The following is a 17,006-nucleotide window of genomic DNA, read 5'->3' on the forward strand; positions in this document are numbered from 1 at the left end:
GACTTCCTTGAATCCATAATATAAGCAAGGTATGCTACGACACAATTCCAAATCATTTTCTCAGTCACCAGGGCTGATATCACATTAGACAGATAACCTTGTCGCTCACTAATCATAATAATCTCCCTATCCTCAGAAGTCTTTAGAATCATTTTCTTACATTCATAATTCAAATTAACCCAATATTATTTCAACCAGTCAGCACCAACAATAAGATCAAACTTATTTAGATAAAGTTCCATAAAGTTACCAGAAAGGTCTCTTCACATAGCTCAAGATGACAGTTACAATAGATTTTTTCAACCTCTAAGGATTAACCAAAAATTGACTAGATCGTAACCGAACAAGTAGTCGACTCAATAGGAATATCAAGGTTATGCGCAACAGAACTCACAATATAGGAATGGGTAAAGCCGCTATTAAGCAGAGAAAAATAATGAACATAATGAATCGTAAAAGTACTTATAATGTCATTTGGCTCATCTCGATCCTCACAATGTCTCGTAGCATAAACAAGATTAGGCTGTCTAGACTCAGACCTCATAGATCCTCTAACAAGGGTTGATTGCCCATTCCTGAAGAAATCGATGCACGATTAGATGAAACAGGTCAGCTCTGACTATGACCCTTGAGAACGAGTAAAAGTCTGGTAAGTTAAAAAAGGTTGTAGGCAGTCTCTCAAAAAATGATCAATGAAACCACACCTGAAACATGCTCCTAGCGTTTTGAAGTATTCCCCAACATGTTGCCTACTACAAAACGTACAAGTAAGAACAACCCACTATGCAAAAGAAACACCCCTACTATCATACCGTCCAGAAGAAACAATATGTCCAGAACCATAATCAAACCTCGAATTATCATCTTTCAAGCATTTTCCAATATGGACAAAAGAACTAGAAGAACCCTCAAAACCTGATTGATTCATTTCTCAATTTTAATGCTCTCTGCTGATATCTTTTATCTCCTCAATAATCTTAGCTCGATCCACAAGCGTAACAAATTGCCTCTCATGATGGATATAAATCCTACTACAAATCCCAACATGCAAACCTTTCTCAAACAGTAGACACTTATCTTCCTCAGTAGTGATAAGTTCAGTAGCATACTTACGGGACACATAAGTTCAAACTCATAACCATGAAATGTCATATCACCCTATTTTAGATCCATAAACTCTTGCTTTTTCTCTTTCAGATAGTGACTACCCACAACCCAACTTCGAAAAGCACTCTGGAAAAACTCATAGGTCAACTAATCTCTTAGAGTAGTCATTTTCACTAAATTATATCAATTCAGGGTATCATCTTTCAACAGTTAAACAACTACTTGAAGTCTACGTTCAACTGAATAATTCATCTCATCTAGAAGATGCTTATTATCCTCAATCTAGTACTCCCCAACATATAGGGATACTTGAGAAAGCCCTTTAAAATATTTTGCCCTATTACGCAACATCGTCAACGAGACAATAGTGGCAGTGTCCTATAAATAAACCCCATTAGATCTCTGAAGTAAACATAATATTGCTTGACCCACATCAGCATCCTCTAAATCATCCACAGATCTACCTCCAGTGATAGGTGTATGTCAGTACGCTTAGCATGCTCGGTCAGATCAGAAGAATCAGATGTTCGAGTACTTCCAAACGGCTTAGAAGAATCAGATGCTTGAGTACGTCTATCAGATGACTCGGCCTTAGGAAATGAAGGCACTCTATCGAAATCAGTCGCTTGGCCCCCACAGCCTCGAGTGCTACCATATTTATTAGATGGTACAAGATGACGTGTACTCCTACAAGGTGGCATGCTAGCTATAGAGTTTGAAATGAAATAGTACACATAAGTTAAAGTCATATCAAATAATGTGTCTCAAAACAAAATATTCAAAATTGAAAGCATACATATTTTAAATCATTTAGTAAAAATTTACAATCAAAGCGAATTTTAGATAATATTTATCACACAAAAAAATTTCCATGCACGTAAAAAATATTTTACAGAACAATATAAATCTTAATGGGTAATATAATCCGAGAGTTAAATCTAGGCTTTGATACTATTAAATGTAACCACTTAGACCCATCCTAAACTTTACAGTCGAATCTTGAAGACCACGACAACATTTAATTGAATAAAATTAAGAAATCTTATGTCTTAACATGCATTGTCAATAAACCATCAAAATGTAAGAGATCATAATATATAACTATACCATAAGATCAAAATCCAAAACCAATAAGTAATTTAATATCCCAAAATCTAATAAAAATATATAAAATCAACAGAAAACAAACAACATAAAGTCTAAAAAGAAAACGTCCATATGATGTCTAAAATAAAACAACTACTAACGATCCTCCAAGTATCGATCTAAACCCTAAAAGTATGAGTAATCTAAAAAGACAGAAACTAGAAAATGAACTACGAAGCCCAGTGTGTCATCTAAAGTAAAACATAAATCATAACTAACATAAATATAATATAACACAATAAAGTGTAACAATAAATCAGAATTTAATCTTGAGAATGTAACATCAATGTCATACAACTTTACCTTCCATCATGGATAACAGAATGAGGACTTTCCCTCCGAAGAAGATCTCAGTCAAAAATAAAAATCACAGTGGGGAATAACTCCCATATAGAACAGATTGGGGAATAAATCACATACAAAACAGAGCGAGGAATAACTCCCATACAGAACAGATCGGGGAATAAATCCCATACAAATAGATTGGGGAATAAATCCCATACAGAAACATGAATGTACCAATGTAGGTCATGAATGATGCAACATTGTTCAGAATCATAGATGCCACAGGTAATTGTAATCAACTTACGAATACATTAGGCGGTAATATTAAATATCATAGCGTAACATATCAGAGAATCGAATAGATAAGGAAGACACACCTATAGTAGATAAATAACAATGACTAAGCCTTACGCTTCTAACGGTCGGTCGTACTAGGTTCTATGAAGGGGGACCTTAAAACAATTCCACTCTATGAGTATGGAAACCAATATGCTAAACAAAAAATAGACTATAAAGTCACTAAATAATACTTACGCGTATCTCGAGACAATTGAGCAGAATTGAACTGAGTTGAGCAAGGATGGTTAGGATCTATCAGAGAACGATGTGGAGAGCCATGATCATTTTGAGAAAATAACATCAGAAAGTAAGTCTAAAATCTCATAATTTATTTAACATAATTATGATTTTAAGTGATAAATGACGTAAAACAGAGCTTTCGGGTCAGAATTTGGCAAAACAAATTGAAAAAACCGACTCAGGACTTCAAAAAACATAAAGGTAGGAGTCTTAAAAAAAGTCAAGGGTCAAAGTCAATGAAAAAATTCAACCGTCAATGGGTCAGCTCGGTCAACGGGTTAGGTCGATCAATGGGTCATGTCAACTGGTTGACCGATTTAATTGGTTTGGCCCAGGGTCAATCGGTTCAGTCGGTTTTGAATTTAAATTTTTTGGGACAGTCCCACACGCATGTGGTGGCGTGAGGAGGCTCCTCCGGCGATAGACTTTCAACCAAAATTTTTAGAAAATCATTTTAATGCCCAGGGAGTCACTTACCATAGTCGGTTTGTTGTTGTGCACAACGAAACTGGGTTTTCTTGAAAACCCAAACTTTACCTCCTCCAACAATGCTAACGCTGGTGTCGATTAACACACCGAGACCACTGGAAGAATGACGAAGATGAGGGGAACACGATAATGTCAGCGGTGAGAGTAACGACGGTTGGAACAGAGACCAATCGGAGAAAAGGCACAAGAATAGTTGGGAGAAAAATAAAGTTTGCACGGTTTGAGAGAGAAAATGAGAGAAAGAATGAGTGTGGTTTTATTATTAACCTAAGATTTTGGTAAACTACTCCTCGAAACCTACAACTTTTGAGAGTTTTCAAAATTAAAGATGTTACAATGAATTTCATCTCCAATAAGTTTTCTTATTTTTCTTAATCTATTGTTTTTCAAAAGAACCAAAAGAAAGTCATAATATTATTTTAGGCCTCATTCAATTCAATAATTTCAATTAACAGAGAAAAATCAATATTAATTATAGCTACACTCGTTAGGTTCAAAAATGGTGTTTCAAATAGAACTTTCTCAAGCAAGTGAAGGAATAAGAGAACAAAAAGTAAGGACGCGAAGGGCCAATAAGGTGCAGCTACGACCAAGGCACGTGAAACCTCTTACTCCCAATTGATAAAGGTGTGGTAAATACAAATAGGCACAATGAAGAAATTAAAAAAGAAAAAACAATAACAAAAAAAGAGAAAAGTTCACTTTTGATTTGGTGGATCTTTAGTAATTGAAAATTTCATTTAAAGATTCCATCCGTGAAGAGCTCCCCCCCCCCAACGAAGAACAAAAGAATATATATGCGTTTAGATTTCATCAGACGACAGAGGATGAAGATCAAAGAACAAAAAAAAAAGTATTATACACTAAATTAGTGGAGTTTAGAGTTTTTTTTAATCATTTTGGATACTATATCCTCATTCAAGAGGATGAAATGAGTTTGGGGGAAAATTAAAACTCATCGATCATTCCTGATAGAGTTGATGATGGCCTACACAATGAACAATCTCGATAAACGGTGGTTTAAATATAGACATGTAGTAAAAAGGAGAGGAAGAAAAGAGGAAATATAAAAAAAATTCTATAAAGATCTAAAATGATGTTATTTAATGTAAATTTAGTTTTTCTAAAGTAACGTTTAGTGTCTCAATCATGTCATAATGTTATTAATTATTCAATGATAGGTGATAAAAACAACAACAATTTAAAAGTTAAGTGATAAAATTAATTTTTTTAAAGTTTAATGATCAAAACATGAGTATGAAGAAAGTTGAATGATGATTTGTGTAGTTTACCATTTTAAATTTATATTAGTAATGATTTGACAATTGAATTACATAATTGAGGCATCACTCCCACTGCATACTGCACCTAAAAGACGAAGGTTTTAACCAACAATGACTAAATCAGCCTTTCTTTTATCATTTCTAAAATACTTTTAAAATAAGCACATATTCCAGTAATCAGAGAGAGAAAAAGAAATTACAGAAGACGAGGAGGTGGGCTAAGCTTTAAACCCGACCTACTTTTTCTCAACAGCAGACACCACGCACTGCCGTGACCAACCTCTTTTCTCTCTTCTTGGACAAATTTTCAGGCCCTCCATTCTATAAATAACGACCCTTACATGAACCAAAGCTTTATTATCCACTTTACTTCTTTTCTGTAGCAACACTCTTTCCCAGAACCGAAGGTAATTTCCTTTTCACTTTCTGCTTTGTTCATTTTTCGTAAATGAAACCCTTTGTATTTGATTGAATGATGATGCGATTTATCCTTTCGAGGAAAAAATCAAAACAGATGAGCGACGAAACGAGTGAAGTTCCACGTGGACCGCCCCGTCTAAATGAGAGGATCCTTTCGTCTTTGTCAAAGAGATCAGTCGCTGCACATTCTTGGCATGATCTTGAGAGTGGTACCTATTCAATGCCTGAATAATCAGATTCCAAGTTTTTAGCTTATATAATATCATATTCTGAGTGAACAATCAAACGGGAACTGACACGTTTTAAAAACATTGTTTGCTGCAGGATCTGAAGCTCCAAACGTTGTCAATTGTGTAAGCCTCAACTTGTTCAATCGTTTTTGTTTTCTGAATGAATAATCAAACGGGGGATTTTTTTTGGGTTCAACTGTACAGGTTGTTGAGATATCAAAAGGTAGTAAGGTCAAATATGAACTTGACAAAAAGACTGGAATGATTAAGGTATGAAGATCCTTGAGCTATTATAGAATATAGATAGAGTAAGACCTCATAGGCCAAGGCTTTTCCCTTCTTAAGGAGTTTCTTATTGTCTTAATCAATCTCAGGTTGATCGGATTTTGTATTCATCAGTAGTATATCCCCACAACTATGGTTTCATCCCTCGCACACTATGCGAAGACAATGATCCTATGGATATTTTGGTTATCATGCAGGTGAAAATGCCTATCTCATCTTCCTCTATTTACTATTTAGACCTGCAACTTGATTGTTGCATCTTTGAGCTGCATGTTAACAGTGTTCTACAAGTACTGAGATTGTGCCATTTGTTGAAACAGGAGCCAGTTCTTCCTGGATGTTTTTTGCGAGCCAGACCCCTTGGACTTATGCCCATGATTGACCAGGTATTTCATTTAAGTTTAAACAAGTATAACCTCTCCGATATTTGATCCCTTCAGTTTGTGTGATAACTGCTTCATTATTTTGTCACTCAGGGGGAGAAAGATGATAAGATCATTGCAGTTTGTGTTGATGATCCAGAGTACAAACATTTCACTGATATCAAACAACTTCCCCCTCACCGCCTTACTGAGATCCGCCGTTTCTTCGAAGACTGTATGCTTTTCAATCTTAAATTATGAACACACTGCATCGCAAACATTAAATTTTGCTTCCTAATGGGATGGAATACTGATTTCTTCACATTGAACAGATAAGAAAAATGAGAACAAGGAGGTTGCAGTCAATGATATTTTACCTGCAAACACTGCTATTGAAGCCATACAGCATTCAATGTATGCCTAAAGCTGTAGTTATTACTCAGTGTTGCTCTTTCAGTTCTATCTCTGACAGAGGGTTTTATGTTGCTATTGTGCAGGGACCTTTATAACGAGTACATCTTAGAAACATTGAAGCAGGACAAATGACCTCATACCACGTCTCTTTGCCTATGATTCCGTTTACTTTTTTTAACTTTATTTCCTTTATCTTTGGCGTTTTATGCAAAATATTCAATGTAATTCTCGTATTATTAGATTAGTTAATTGTTTGAAACCGCTCTTATTTCTATTTATAATTTTAAAATAAAGAAGATTTATGATTATGATATATGTGACTGATTTTTCAATCTTTGGCTTGTGTCCAATAGCCATCATTCTACTACTAATGGATGCCTTGCACAAACGCAGTTCTCCCTTGAATTCTTGCACTTCTTTTTCAAGGGCTAATATCTTGTCTTCCATAACATCGCTCCTTTAGCTCACCTTGTCCATCGTTTTGTTGAGCATGCATTACACCTCCTCTATGAGCTCATCTTCCTTAGTGTCAAACTCGTCGATACATGTCCTATGTGTGTCAAGGGTCTCCTTCGTGTCAAGGGTCTCTTATAAATCATATGATGTATAATGTACGATTAAAACCAGTAAATAAAAAAAATTATATATCTTAATTTATAATTTATGTATACAAATACACATGACAAAATTACATATATATACATATTGCAACTCTATAATATAACAACTTTGCATTTCTTTTTTTGAAGTAGTTCGGGGACACAATCCCATTGAACTGTGCTTGAGACTTGGTTTCTGTGACATCATGTTATCATATATGCCATATTTGTAACTCTAAAAGGGATATGCTTCAGCCAAGGAGAAAGTCATCGTTCTCACACAAACTAAAAAGTTCATTATCATTGACTAAAACAGAATTAAAGAACTCGTCATATCGTTCATCAATGTCAGGTTGATGTTGAATCTCATCATCTTGTTCATCAATGCCATGTTGTTGATGTTGAATCTCATCATCTTGTGCAGCGGTGCTAGGTTGATGTTGAATCTCACTATCTTGTTCGTTGGTCCTAGATTGATGTTGAATCTCATAGCCATTACCATTACAATTGCGAAAGAATGAGAAATCATCAAGAGAAAGCACACTTTCCTCGTACACACAGAATTGCATTGAAGAAGATTCAACATATATCCTATCATTCTGTTCATTGGTCCTAGATTGATTGTGAACCCCATCAAAATCATCAATGGCATAAGCAGCATTACGAAAAGACACTGGCACATGCTCGTCGTCTATCTGTGAATTATACACAGAATCATCCCCATGTTCAACTTCAATGGAGTCATTTATATGAGCCAGTAACTCGCCAACATCGATAACCGATGGATTCTGATTTACAAAAGGGAAGCAATTAGTTCATCAAACTTATACCATTTCCATACTCATCAAATGTATGTTGAAAAGCTACATTAGAAGGTGCATGTCTTACATCAAAAGGTTTGTCTTCTACAACATTACTTGGCTGACCTTCACCACTTGAAATGCCGGCCTTTTCATCATCTTTTTTCTTCAATTTACAAAGAAAATGCCCCTTCTGTACAAAGATAATGACAAGACAATTACTTAGTGTAAATAACTCTGCAACATAATCAGCTTTCCAAATTTAGATTATAACAACGAGAAACAAAGCAACAAACTGGGTTCTGCTATGAATTTCAAGAAATTATACTATCCAGTTTGGGGAAATTCAAAATTGAATTCTCTAGAGGTAAAAAGTTCAAGAGTTATCAATCGTATACATGAACTGAGTATAAACAAAGATAAATCTTTTAGATGCTAACGCATAACCATCCTATAACCGAAAGAGAAATTTGAAATGATTACAATAATTCAGATTTAAGATGCAGAAAAATATACCTGGCTAGGGAGAGTATGAGGCAAAGTGTATTCATGGATGACCCAAGGGGTCCATTTTCCTTGAGGAACGCGACCCTCATAGAAAACCAAAGTCTTCTTGGTGTTAATTCCAACTTTAGCCTTTATACTCCTATGTTTACCCGTTAATTTCCATTAGCCAAGCTTGGTTGTCCTCTTGACTCGTTTACAATGGTTTATTCGAGAAAATAGATACCAAGTTCGATCATTAGATCTTCTTGCTGAAAACCCTGTAAAACAAAACCCAGAGTCAAGTAGGTGAGCAGAATCTAAAAAAAAAGAGGATGGACTAAGTTGAAACTTATCGGGTAATTCTCCAGGCTCTCAATCGCTGAGGTCGCCGACGACTTAACCGATAGCTTGGACAGCAGAATCACGATCGAGTGCCTTATTCCATAGGTAATGGTCGATGAGTTCTTTGTGAGAAAATCGGTAATGTAGTTGCAGCTACATTAGTTCATCTCATCAGATATTTGAAAAGAAACCAGAAGGGTGTCAGAGTTGAACCTGAAATTTGTGAGAAAAGGTTTAAGAAAAAAGAGGAAGATAGGTTTATAAAAAACAAATCCTCAGATTTTTCATTCATAGCCTCCAAACTTTGATTACAACTCTATATATTCCTTGAGATTATACAATTATTTATTAACAGCAATAATATTCTCTCTAACAGATTCTAACCGCTGCTCCTTGCCCTAGTCTTCTGCCCGTGGATCCTCCTTATCGGTTGGACTTTCTTCGCCCAAGTGCTGCGTTGTAGCTCAGCTTGTCTCATCACTTGTATTGCGTCCAGGTAAGTCATTCTTCCTCACTTTCCCTTTTTCATAATTTAAAATCCCTAATTCCTTTTCCAATTCCCCGATTTCATAACCATCAATCCCTAATTTTTCATTCAGGGCCATGACAATACCCTCTCCTACAGTCGATGCTTGTCCCCAAGGATCGAAGTCAGGGAACTGCGACTTTAGCATTGTGAAGTCCTCCGGTAGCAATCTCTGGTTCCAAATTCACCCACTGAATTAGCAACTGAGTGGCCTCTTTTTTTTCCTCTCTTCACGATGCGTTTATCTAATACCAGAGACGGGTAAACATGAAGTTGGCCATCTGCATTGACCTTCGGTGGATCTCGAGAGGCTACTATTTTATCCCCAATCTTTTTCTTCAGCAAGCTTATGTGGAAAACAATGTGTATTTTCGAGTTTTCATGTAGTTGCAATTTATAAGCCACTGATCCAATTTTTTCTGTGACTTTGTAGGGGCCATAGTACCTAGTTGACAGCTTCAGATTTTTTCTTAGTGCTACCGATATCTGCCGATAGGGTTGTAATTTAAGGTAAACTTCATCCCCTACCTGGAATTATCTATCACTTCATTTTTTATCAGCATAGTGTTTCATGCGTTGTTGTGCCTTGTCAAGTTGGTCTTGTAGAATAGTGTTCATGTTATCCCGTTCTTGTAGCAATTGTTGTACATCTGCCACTCTTAAATCTGTCAGCCATGTCATAGTAGGAGGAGTGTATCCATATAGAGTTGTGAATGGAGTTGTTCCCATAGTGTGGAAGATGGTGTTATACCACCATTCTTCTTGGGACAGCCACTTACTCCAAGTAGTAGGTTTCATAAAACACATCCCACGTAAGTACTATTCAATACATTGATTTAATCTTTTTGTCTGGCCATCAGTTTCTGTATGGTAAGCTGTAGTAAATAGTGTATTAGTTCCCAGTAGCTTCAGTAGTTCTTTCCAAAAAAGACTTGTGAAAATCTTATCCCTATCAGATAAAGCTATTTTTGGCTGACCATGTAGCTTATATATCTGATCCAAGTAAACTTTAGCTACATCTGCTGCAGTAAAGGGATGTACCAAGGGTATGAAGTGTGCATATTTAGTAAATTTGTCAATAATAACCAAGATACAATTGTACCTGTTAGAAGTTGGGAGGCCTTCAATAAAATCCATAGTGACAAATTCCCAAGTTTTTTGGGGAATTGGGAGGGGTTGGAGTAACCCTAGTTTCAAAATATGTTCATCTTTAATTCTTTGGCAGGTGTCACACTGCTATACATACTCTTTGACCATTTTTTTCATCCCTTTCCAATAGAAGTAGGACTTCACCCTGTGGTAGGTAGCTTGTATTCCTGAATGACCACCTTGAGGTGAGTCATTTAGAACCTGTAGGATCTGCTGCCTTAGAGAGCATGCCTCTCCAATGTAAACCTTACCTTTGTATCTTAGGACACTTTTAGAATAGGACCAATCTACTGCATCTTGGTTGGAGATAGCTAGTTTAGTGACAATATCTACAACCATTGAATCATCCTGATAACATTATTCAACTTCTTGAACCCAAACAGGAATAACAACAGTAGCAGACATTTGTTGCATTTCTACTTCTTTATCATCTCTTTTAGATAGGGTATCTGCTGCCAAATTATGCATGCCTTTTTTGTACTGGATAGTATAATTAAGTCCTGGTAATTTGGTGAGCCCATTTTCCTCTGTCCAATTAAACTAATCTTTCCTAAGCATAGTAGTCAAAGGCTTGGTAATCTCCCCATACCCTTTTATAAACCTCCTATATATCCTATCAAACCAAGGAAACCTCTTAGGGATTTAAGAGTTTTTGGCAACTTCCATTGTTGCATTGCCTAAATCTTTGTTGGATCCCCATGTTATGATATAGCCTAAATATTCCACCTTCTTTTGGCCAAAAAAACACTTGATCCTTTTAGCAAACAATTGATTTTGTTTAAGAACTTTTAGAGCAGTTTTGAGATGTGTGACATGGCTTTCCAAATCAGGGGTGTAAATGAGGATGTCGTAAAAAAAACAATACAAACTTCCTCAAGTAGGTCCCAAATAATTTGTTCATTAACGCCTGAAAGGTTGCTAGGGCGTTTGTCAGCCCAAAAGGCATAACCTTGAACTCAAAGTGGACATGGTGAGTTCTAAAGGCTATTTTTGGGATATCTTCAGGGGTAATTCAGATTTGCCAATATTCCGATCTTAAATCCAGTTTAGAGAAATAGGCTGCTCCATCCAGTTCATCCAACAAATCTTCCACCACAGGGATTGGAAATTATTTTTTATAGTCAAGGCGTTCAATTGCCTGTAATCTTTACACATTCTCCAACTCTCGTCCTTCTTTTTGATCAACAAACAAGGTGAGGCAAATGGGATTTTACTTGTCTGAATTATTGAAGAGGACAACATTTCTTTGATTTGTTTTTCCACCTCTGACTTCTGATGGTAAGGCATCCTGTAAGGTTGAATATCTATTGCTTTCGTACCATCCTTTAGTGTGATTGAATGGTCATGTTCTCTTGGAGGTGGCATTCCTTTTGGTTCTTCAAAAACAATTGAATACTCTTCCACTAAACTCTGTAGCTCAATAGGTACCACAGTATTACTAACCTCCCTACTCAACATAAAAATCTCTCCTGTTAATTCACTGTTTTCCCCATCAATTTCTGCAACTTACTGTTTGATATCATCCTTACAGTAGGTGAACTCTAGCCTCCTTTTAATGTAATTTCTTCCCAATCCTTTTCAAAGCTCAGGGTCATATGATTAAAATCCATCAGTAATGGACTATATTTTTTCATCCAATCCACTCCTAGAACCATGTCACTTCCTTTTAGGACTAGAACTCTAAAATCATGTTCAAATTGAGAACCCTGCATTCCCTACTTCAAATTTTTACTCATGGCTAAGTTGTACAACTTTTCACCATTAACAACGGTAATGGTTAAAGGGTGAGTTTGCTCCAATTCCACTCTTTCCTTGTACCATTGATCAGTTATAAAGCTATGTGTGCTTCCATTTTCTATTAAGATGTTCAGTGGTTTCCCTGTTATGTGCCCTTGGATTCTCAAGGTATTGTGGCTTGTTTGGCCTGTTATAGCATTTATAGAAATTTCTAATTCTCCTTCCACAGGGTTTGTTGACATTAGTTCATTTTGTTCTATTTCCAAATTTTCAAACTCTCTTTTATCCTCTAACTCTTTCATAAGGTTCAACTGTTTGACCTTGCATTGGTGTCTCAGACTGAATTTTTCTCCACATTTGTAACATAATCCATGTGTCCTTCTATATTCTACCAATGTTTGTTTATTTTGGTTCATATTCTAGGCGGCCCCTTTTTGTGGTTGGTTCAAAGTGGTGCTAGGAGACTTGTAGTTGAGACTTTGTCCTGTAAATGTCACTCTAGGCTAGAACCTCAATTTTTTGTTTTCCACTTCCCAAGATAATTCAACTAAGTTCACCAATCTAAAAGCAAAAGTTAAAGTTGTAGGGTTATGAGTCTTGACCCTATGCTTAATTTCCTCTTTCAATCCACTCAGAAAACTGGAAACGAAGTACTCTTCCTCCAAAAAATGGGCTATACTGCAACATGTAAGACCTCAGCTCCTCAAACCTCTCATGATAATCTTCCAGAGATTGCTTTTGAGTAAGCTTACTAAACTCTTCCACAATGTCATTACAATTCAGTTAAAAAAAATCTATGGCATAGGTCTGTTGTGAACTTATGCCAGTTCACCTTATGTTTTTGAGCCACATAACCATCGAGCCAGGTCTCAACCTTTCCCTTTAGATACATCGTAGCTAATTCCACCTTCTCGGATTCAGGTACTTTAAAGATTGAAAAATACTTCTAACATTTCCTCATCCAACTTCTCGAATTTGTCCCTTCAAAATTTTGGAGTTCTATTTTGGGTCTAAAAACATAGTTTGATTGAACATCCCCCCAATAAATGACTCTTTCAGTTCAGTTGCATTTCCTCCCATTTTCAGTTTTTGATCAATAGTATCATGAGGATGACTTTCACAAGTTTGAGGAATAATAATAGGTTTAGATGATAATATTCTAGGTTCAACTGTCTTAAAAGTATACTTCTCATGCTCATTAAGAATTGTTACTAAGCAGGGATGCTTACCTCTAACTTTGGTTAGATTCACAGTTGTTTATAGTTCACCATTTTCTGGAAAAGGTGAATATTTTTCCTCAGCTGCCTCACTTACCATCTGTAAAATTCTCTACAAGTATCCTCTATTTTCAGTCATTCCCTCTTCCAAGGTTTGTATCTTTGTTTCCAACTCCCTTTTCTGACCAGCCTACCAGGATAGTAATGCCTGCTCATTCTTAGTTTCCATTGATTGTTCTGGTACCTCTGTGGTTCCAATTTTTTGCATCTTTATTGTCTTACCCAGCGTGAATCTAATTTCTTTGGGATCACTAAACTTGGCTCTGATTACCAATTGTCAGGGTTGAACCTGAAATTTGTGAGAAAATGTTTAAGAAAAAGAGGAAGATAGGTTTATAGAAAACAAATTCTCAGATTTTTCATTCATATCCTCCAAACTTTGATTACAACTCTACATATTCCTTGAGGTTGTACAATTATTTATTGACAGCTGTAATATTCTCTCTAACAGATTCTAACTGCTGCTCCTTGCCCTAATCTTCTGCCTGTGGATCCTCCTTATCGGTTGGCCTTTCTTCAGCCCAAGTGCTACGTTGTAGCTCAGCTTGCCTCGTCACTTGTATTACGCCAGGTAACTCATTCTTCCTCACTTTCCCTTTTTCATAATTTAAAATCCCTAATTCCTTTTCTAATTCCCCAATTTCATAACCATCAATCCCTAATTTTTCATCCAGGGCCATGACAAAGGGTAATTCAACAAGAAGATGATTCCAATAAATTAAACAAACAACACTAATTCCCGCCCCTCATATCAAGGAAGGTGATCCCAAGAAAATCTTAGTTGGAAGAAAAGGGGTGGGTGGGTGGGGGCCTTCAAATGAACAAAAACTCCTTCAAGAAGATGTGGGAAATAATAGGGTAAACTACGATTTTCATCACGAAACTTAGCTCATTCCTATTTTGGTCACTCAACTTTAAATCTTTTAACCCGATCACTCAACACCAAAATGATTAGATCTCTACAAAAAGTCAAATTTACAGCCAAACCACATTTTAAACCCTTGTAAAAAGTTATTTTCTTTACTTTATTTCTTCATTTTATGTTTCCCCTTATATTTCTTCCTCCCTTTTCTCTTCCTTATCATGCTTTCTATTGTTTATGGGTGTAGGCTCAATAATGGTTACTTGGGTAATTGGAGATAGTATAAAAGGTGCAGGTGACAATGGTTCAAGTAAGGATTCAAGTATTGGTGAGTTTTCAATTAATGATTGATTTAAGATGACAAATATTAGAATGAGAAATGGGAATGCTATACAATAGAGGGATTAGCCAGTAAAATGTCTAATTTAATGAAAAATCTAAGTAAATAGAAAAAATAAAAAAAATATTAATTAGTATATATGTGAACCAAATATTATTAAATAATTTACAGTATTATGCTGTTACATAAATAATAGTAGAGTGGCAAAATACCAATTTCCAAAACTAAGTGATCAAATATGAAATTCTTGAAAATTAAATGACTAAAATAAAAATAAGATTAAAATTGAGTGATAAAAACAAAATTTACTAAAAAATATATTAAGTTGGACCCCAAAAATTAAGTGGTAAAAAACACAATTTAGATTTACCAAGGTTGTAATGTAAAGTTGAGTTTAGATTTCCAAAGATAATCATGTGGGATCATCTGTCAATGTTGTGAACTTGCCCCCTAAGTTGTGGCCAACCAAGATTATCTTGATTGTTCTTTTTTGACATTGCCACCGTCCAGTCAACTTACAATTTTCAATTGCTTGTTTGATGTGTACCCATCGACTGTTCTCTTTGACAATAGAACAAAAACATCTGCTTGACGCACTTCTATTTGTTCTCTTGGTGCTTGGACGCCATGAGCGGCTAGACGGATGGGATAAAACTTAACTTTCCAGGGCTATAATGAAATTCCAAAACTTTACAGCTTTTTTTTTCTTTTTTAAATGTGCTATCAACAATTTTACTCTACAAGCTTTGCTTCGAACACCGTAATCTAACTGGTGAGAATACGGCGGCGAGTCGGGCATGATCAGAAAGAGAGTAGTTTTCAGGCCATATCCCTTTCTCCACTTCACGGGGGAAGAGAACTGCTTTCTTTACTGTAAAACCCATAGCTTTTTCTTATTCTTCTTCTGCAATGTCTGCATTCAAGTCTGCTAAGTTGCACTTTTCATCCATATGTTGCAATCATGTAGCATCCCAAATTCTCTGCAAACATGTCAACCAACTATTTGAACGTTTCTACAAACAACGGGTTAAGGACATAGTTTTTTTCTACATGATGACTTTAAAATACAGAATGAAAATTGGTTTTACGGAGAAAAGTTGCCAAAACTTATTTAAGTGACAAGAGAATGTGTAGATGCACAAAGGCATCCTGCTACAAGTAAAATTAACTTTGAAACAAAGTGATACATTACCGATGGAACACACCTTAAATTCTTCATAGTCTAGAACACCGTTTCCATTGGTGTCTGATTGGACCCAGAGATCTTTTATCTCTGTCACGATCAGAGTAGAAGAGGTGAGACTTGATGATAAAAAAAGGGAAAAATAAGAAATTAATGGTTAAAGTTTGTATCTGAAGATTTGGAGATTTTTACTTACTCTGTACGTGAAGAGGCCAGAAGTAATTACAAGGGGACTAACATGGATCAGGTGGATTGTGAACAGGCCCAGAATGAGAAGCTAATATCAACAGTGAATGTTGAGGTTGTTAACTAAGGACAACAGCTAGCAAATCCATGGATTCGATACCTGTAAACAAATAAATAGAGAATACTGCCATAGAATGTTTATCTTATGCAATCAATGAATGAAAAGTTTCTTTCCTAAAATATATTCTTCTCTTGTTTAATCTATATTTCCTCTATTTTATTTGATTAATCTTCCTCTATTTTCTTCGATTATTCCTCTTCTCTTGTAGGGTCATAATAAATTGGTATCCAGAGCTACAACTCCAGGCAACGCAATGGTTGAATCCTCTGCTCTTTCTGCGATTCAAAAACATATTGAAAACTTAAAAAATATGGTGAAGCAAAACCAGTACTTGGAGACAGATTGCAATGAATAAGGGTTTGTTTGGAGCATATTCTAAGGGACTTGACATGAATGACAGATTATCGAGAACCACTAAGCCCTGAAATCGTGCAAATTCATGGAGAGAAAAAAATAGGTCAGCTTTCACTTGGTAAGTCTAAACCCTTCTTCACTCTTAAAAAAATATTTTCAGTGACAATAGAAAAAACATATGATGTTTTGCAAGTGTTCGATAAAATGTCAGCAAGAGTAGATCATGTATTCTCATCCATCACCGGTTCCATGAAGGTTAATTAACGACTGCAACAGAAACAAGCCACGACAGATGGCAAAGCTGCTATGAGGGTTGAGTTGGAATTTGTACAACTTCAAAATTAAATGCAGTTTCCAGAAGAATTGAGAAGGAGAATAGTCACTTATTATGATACTGGATGAAGGATGGACCATTATTAATTGAGGAAAATTGGAGATGCAAAT

General features: G+C 35.8%; 1 protein-coding gene across 1 annotated transcript; it reads left to right on the plus strand.

Moving 5' to 3' along the window:
- The first annotated feature begins 5,096 nt into the window (after positions 1-5,096).
- LOC120182806 (soluble inorganic pyrophosphatase 1-like) lies at positions 5,097-6,810 on the plus strand. The gene is made up of 9 exons (XM_039187670.1): positions 5,097-5,296; positions 5,404-5,518; positions 5,634-5,662; positions 5,744-5,809; positions 5,914-6,021; positions 6,145-6,210; positions 6,301-6,421; positions 6,519-6,600; positions 6,684-6,810. Exons 2-9 carry the CDS (start codon positions 5,404-5,406, stop codon positions 6,730-6,732), a joined length of 636 nt encoding a protein of 211 aa, XP_039043601.1. The 5' UTR covers positions 5,097-5,296; the 3' UTR covers positions 6,733-6,810.
- Positions 6,811-17,006: the final 10,196 nt, after the last annotated feature.

This window comes from Hibiscus syriacus, unplaced genomic scaffold (genome assembly GCF_006381635.1).
Source record: "Hibiscus syriacus cultivar Baekdansim isolate YM2019G1 unplaced genomic scaffold, ASM638163v2 tig00112738_pilon, whole genome shotgun sequence".
Classification (NCBI taxonomy): domain Eukaryota; kingdom Viridiplantae; phylum Streptophyta; class Magnoliopsida; order Malvales; family Malvaceae; genus Hibiscus; species Hibiscus syriacus.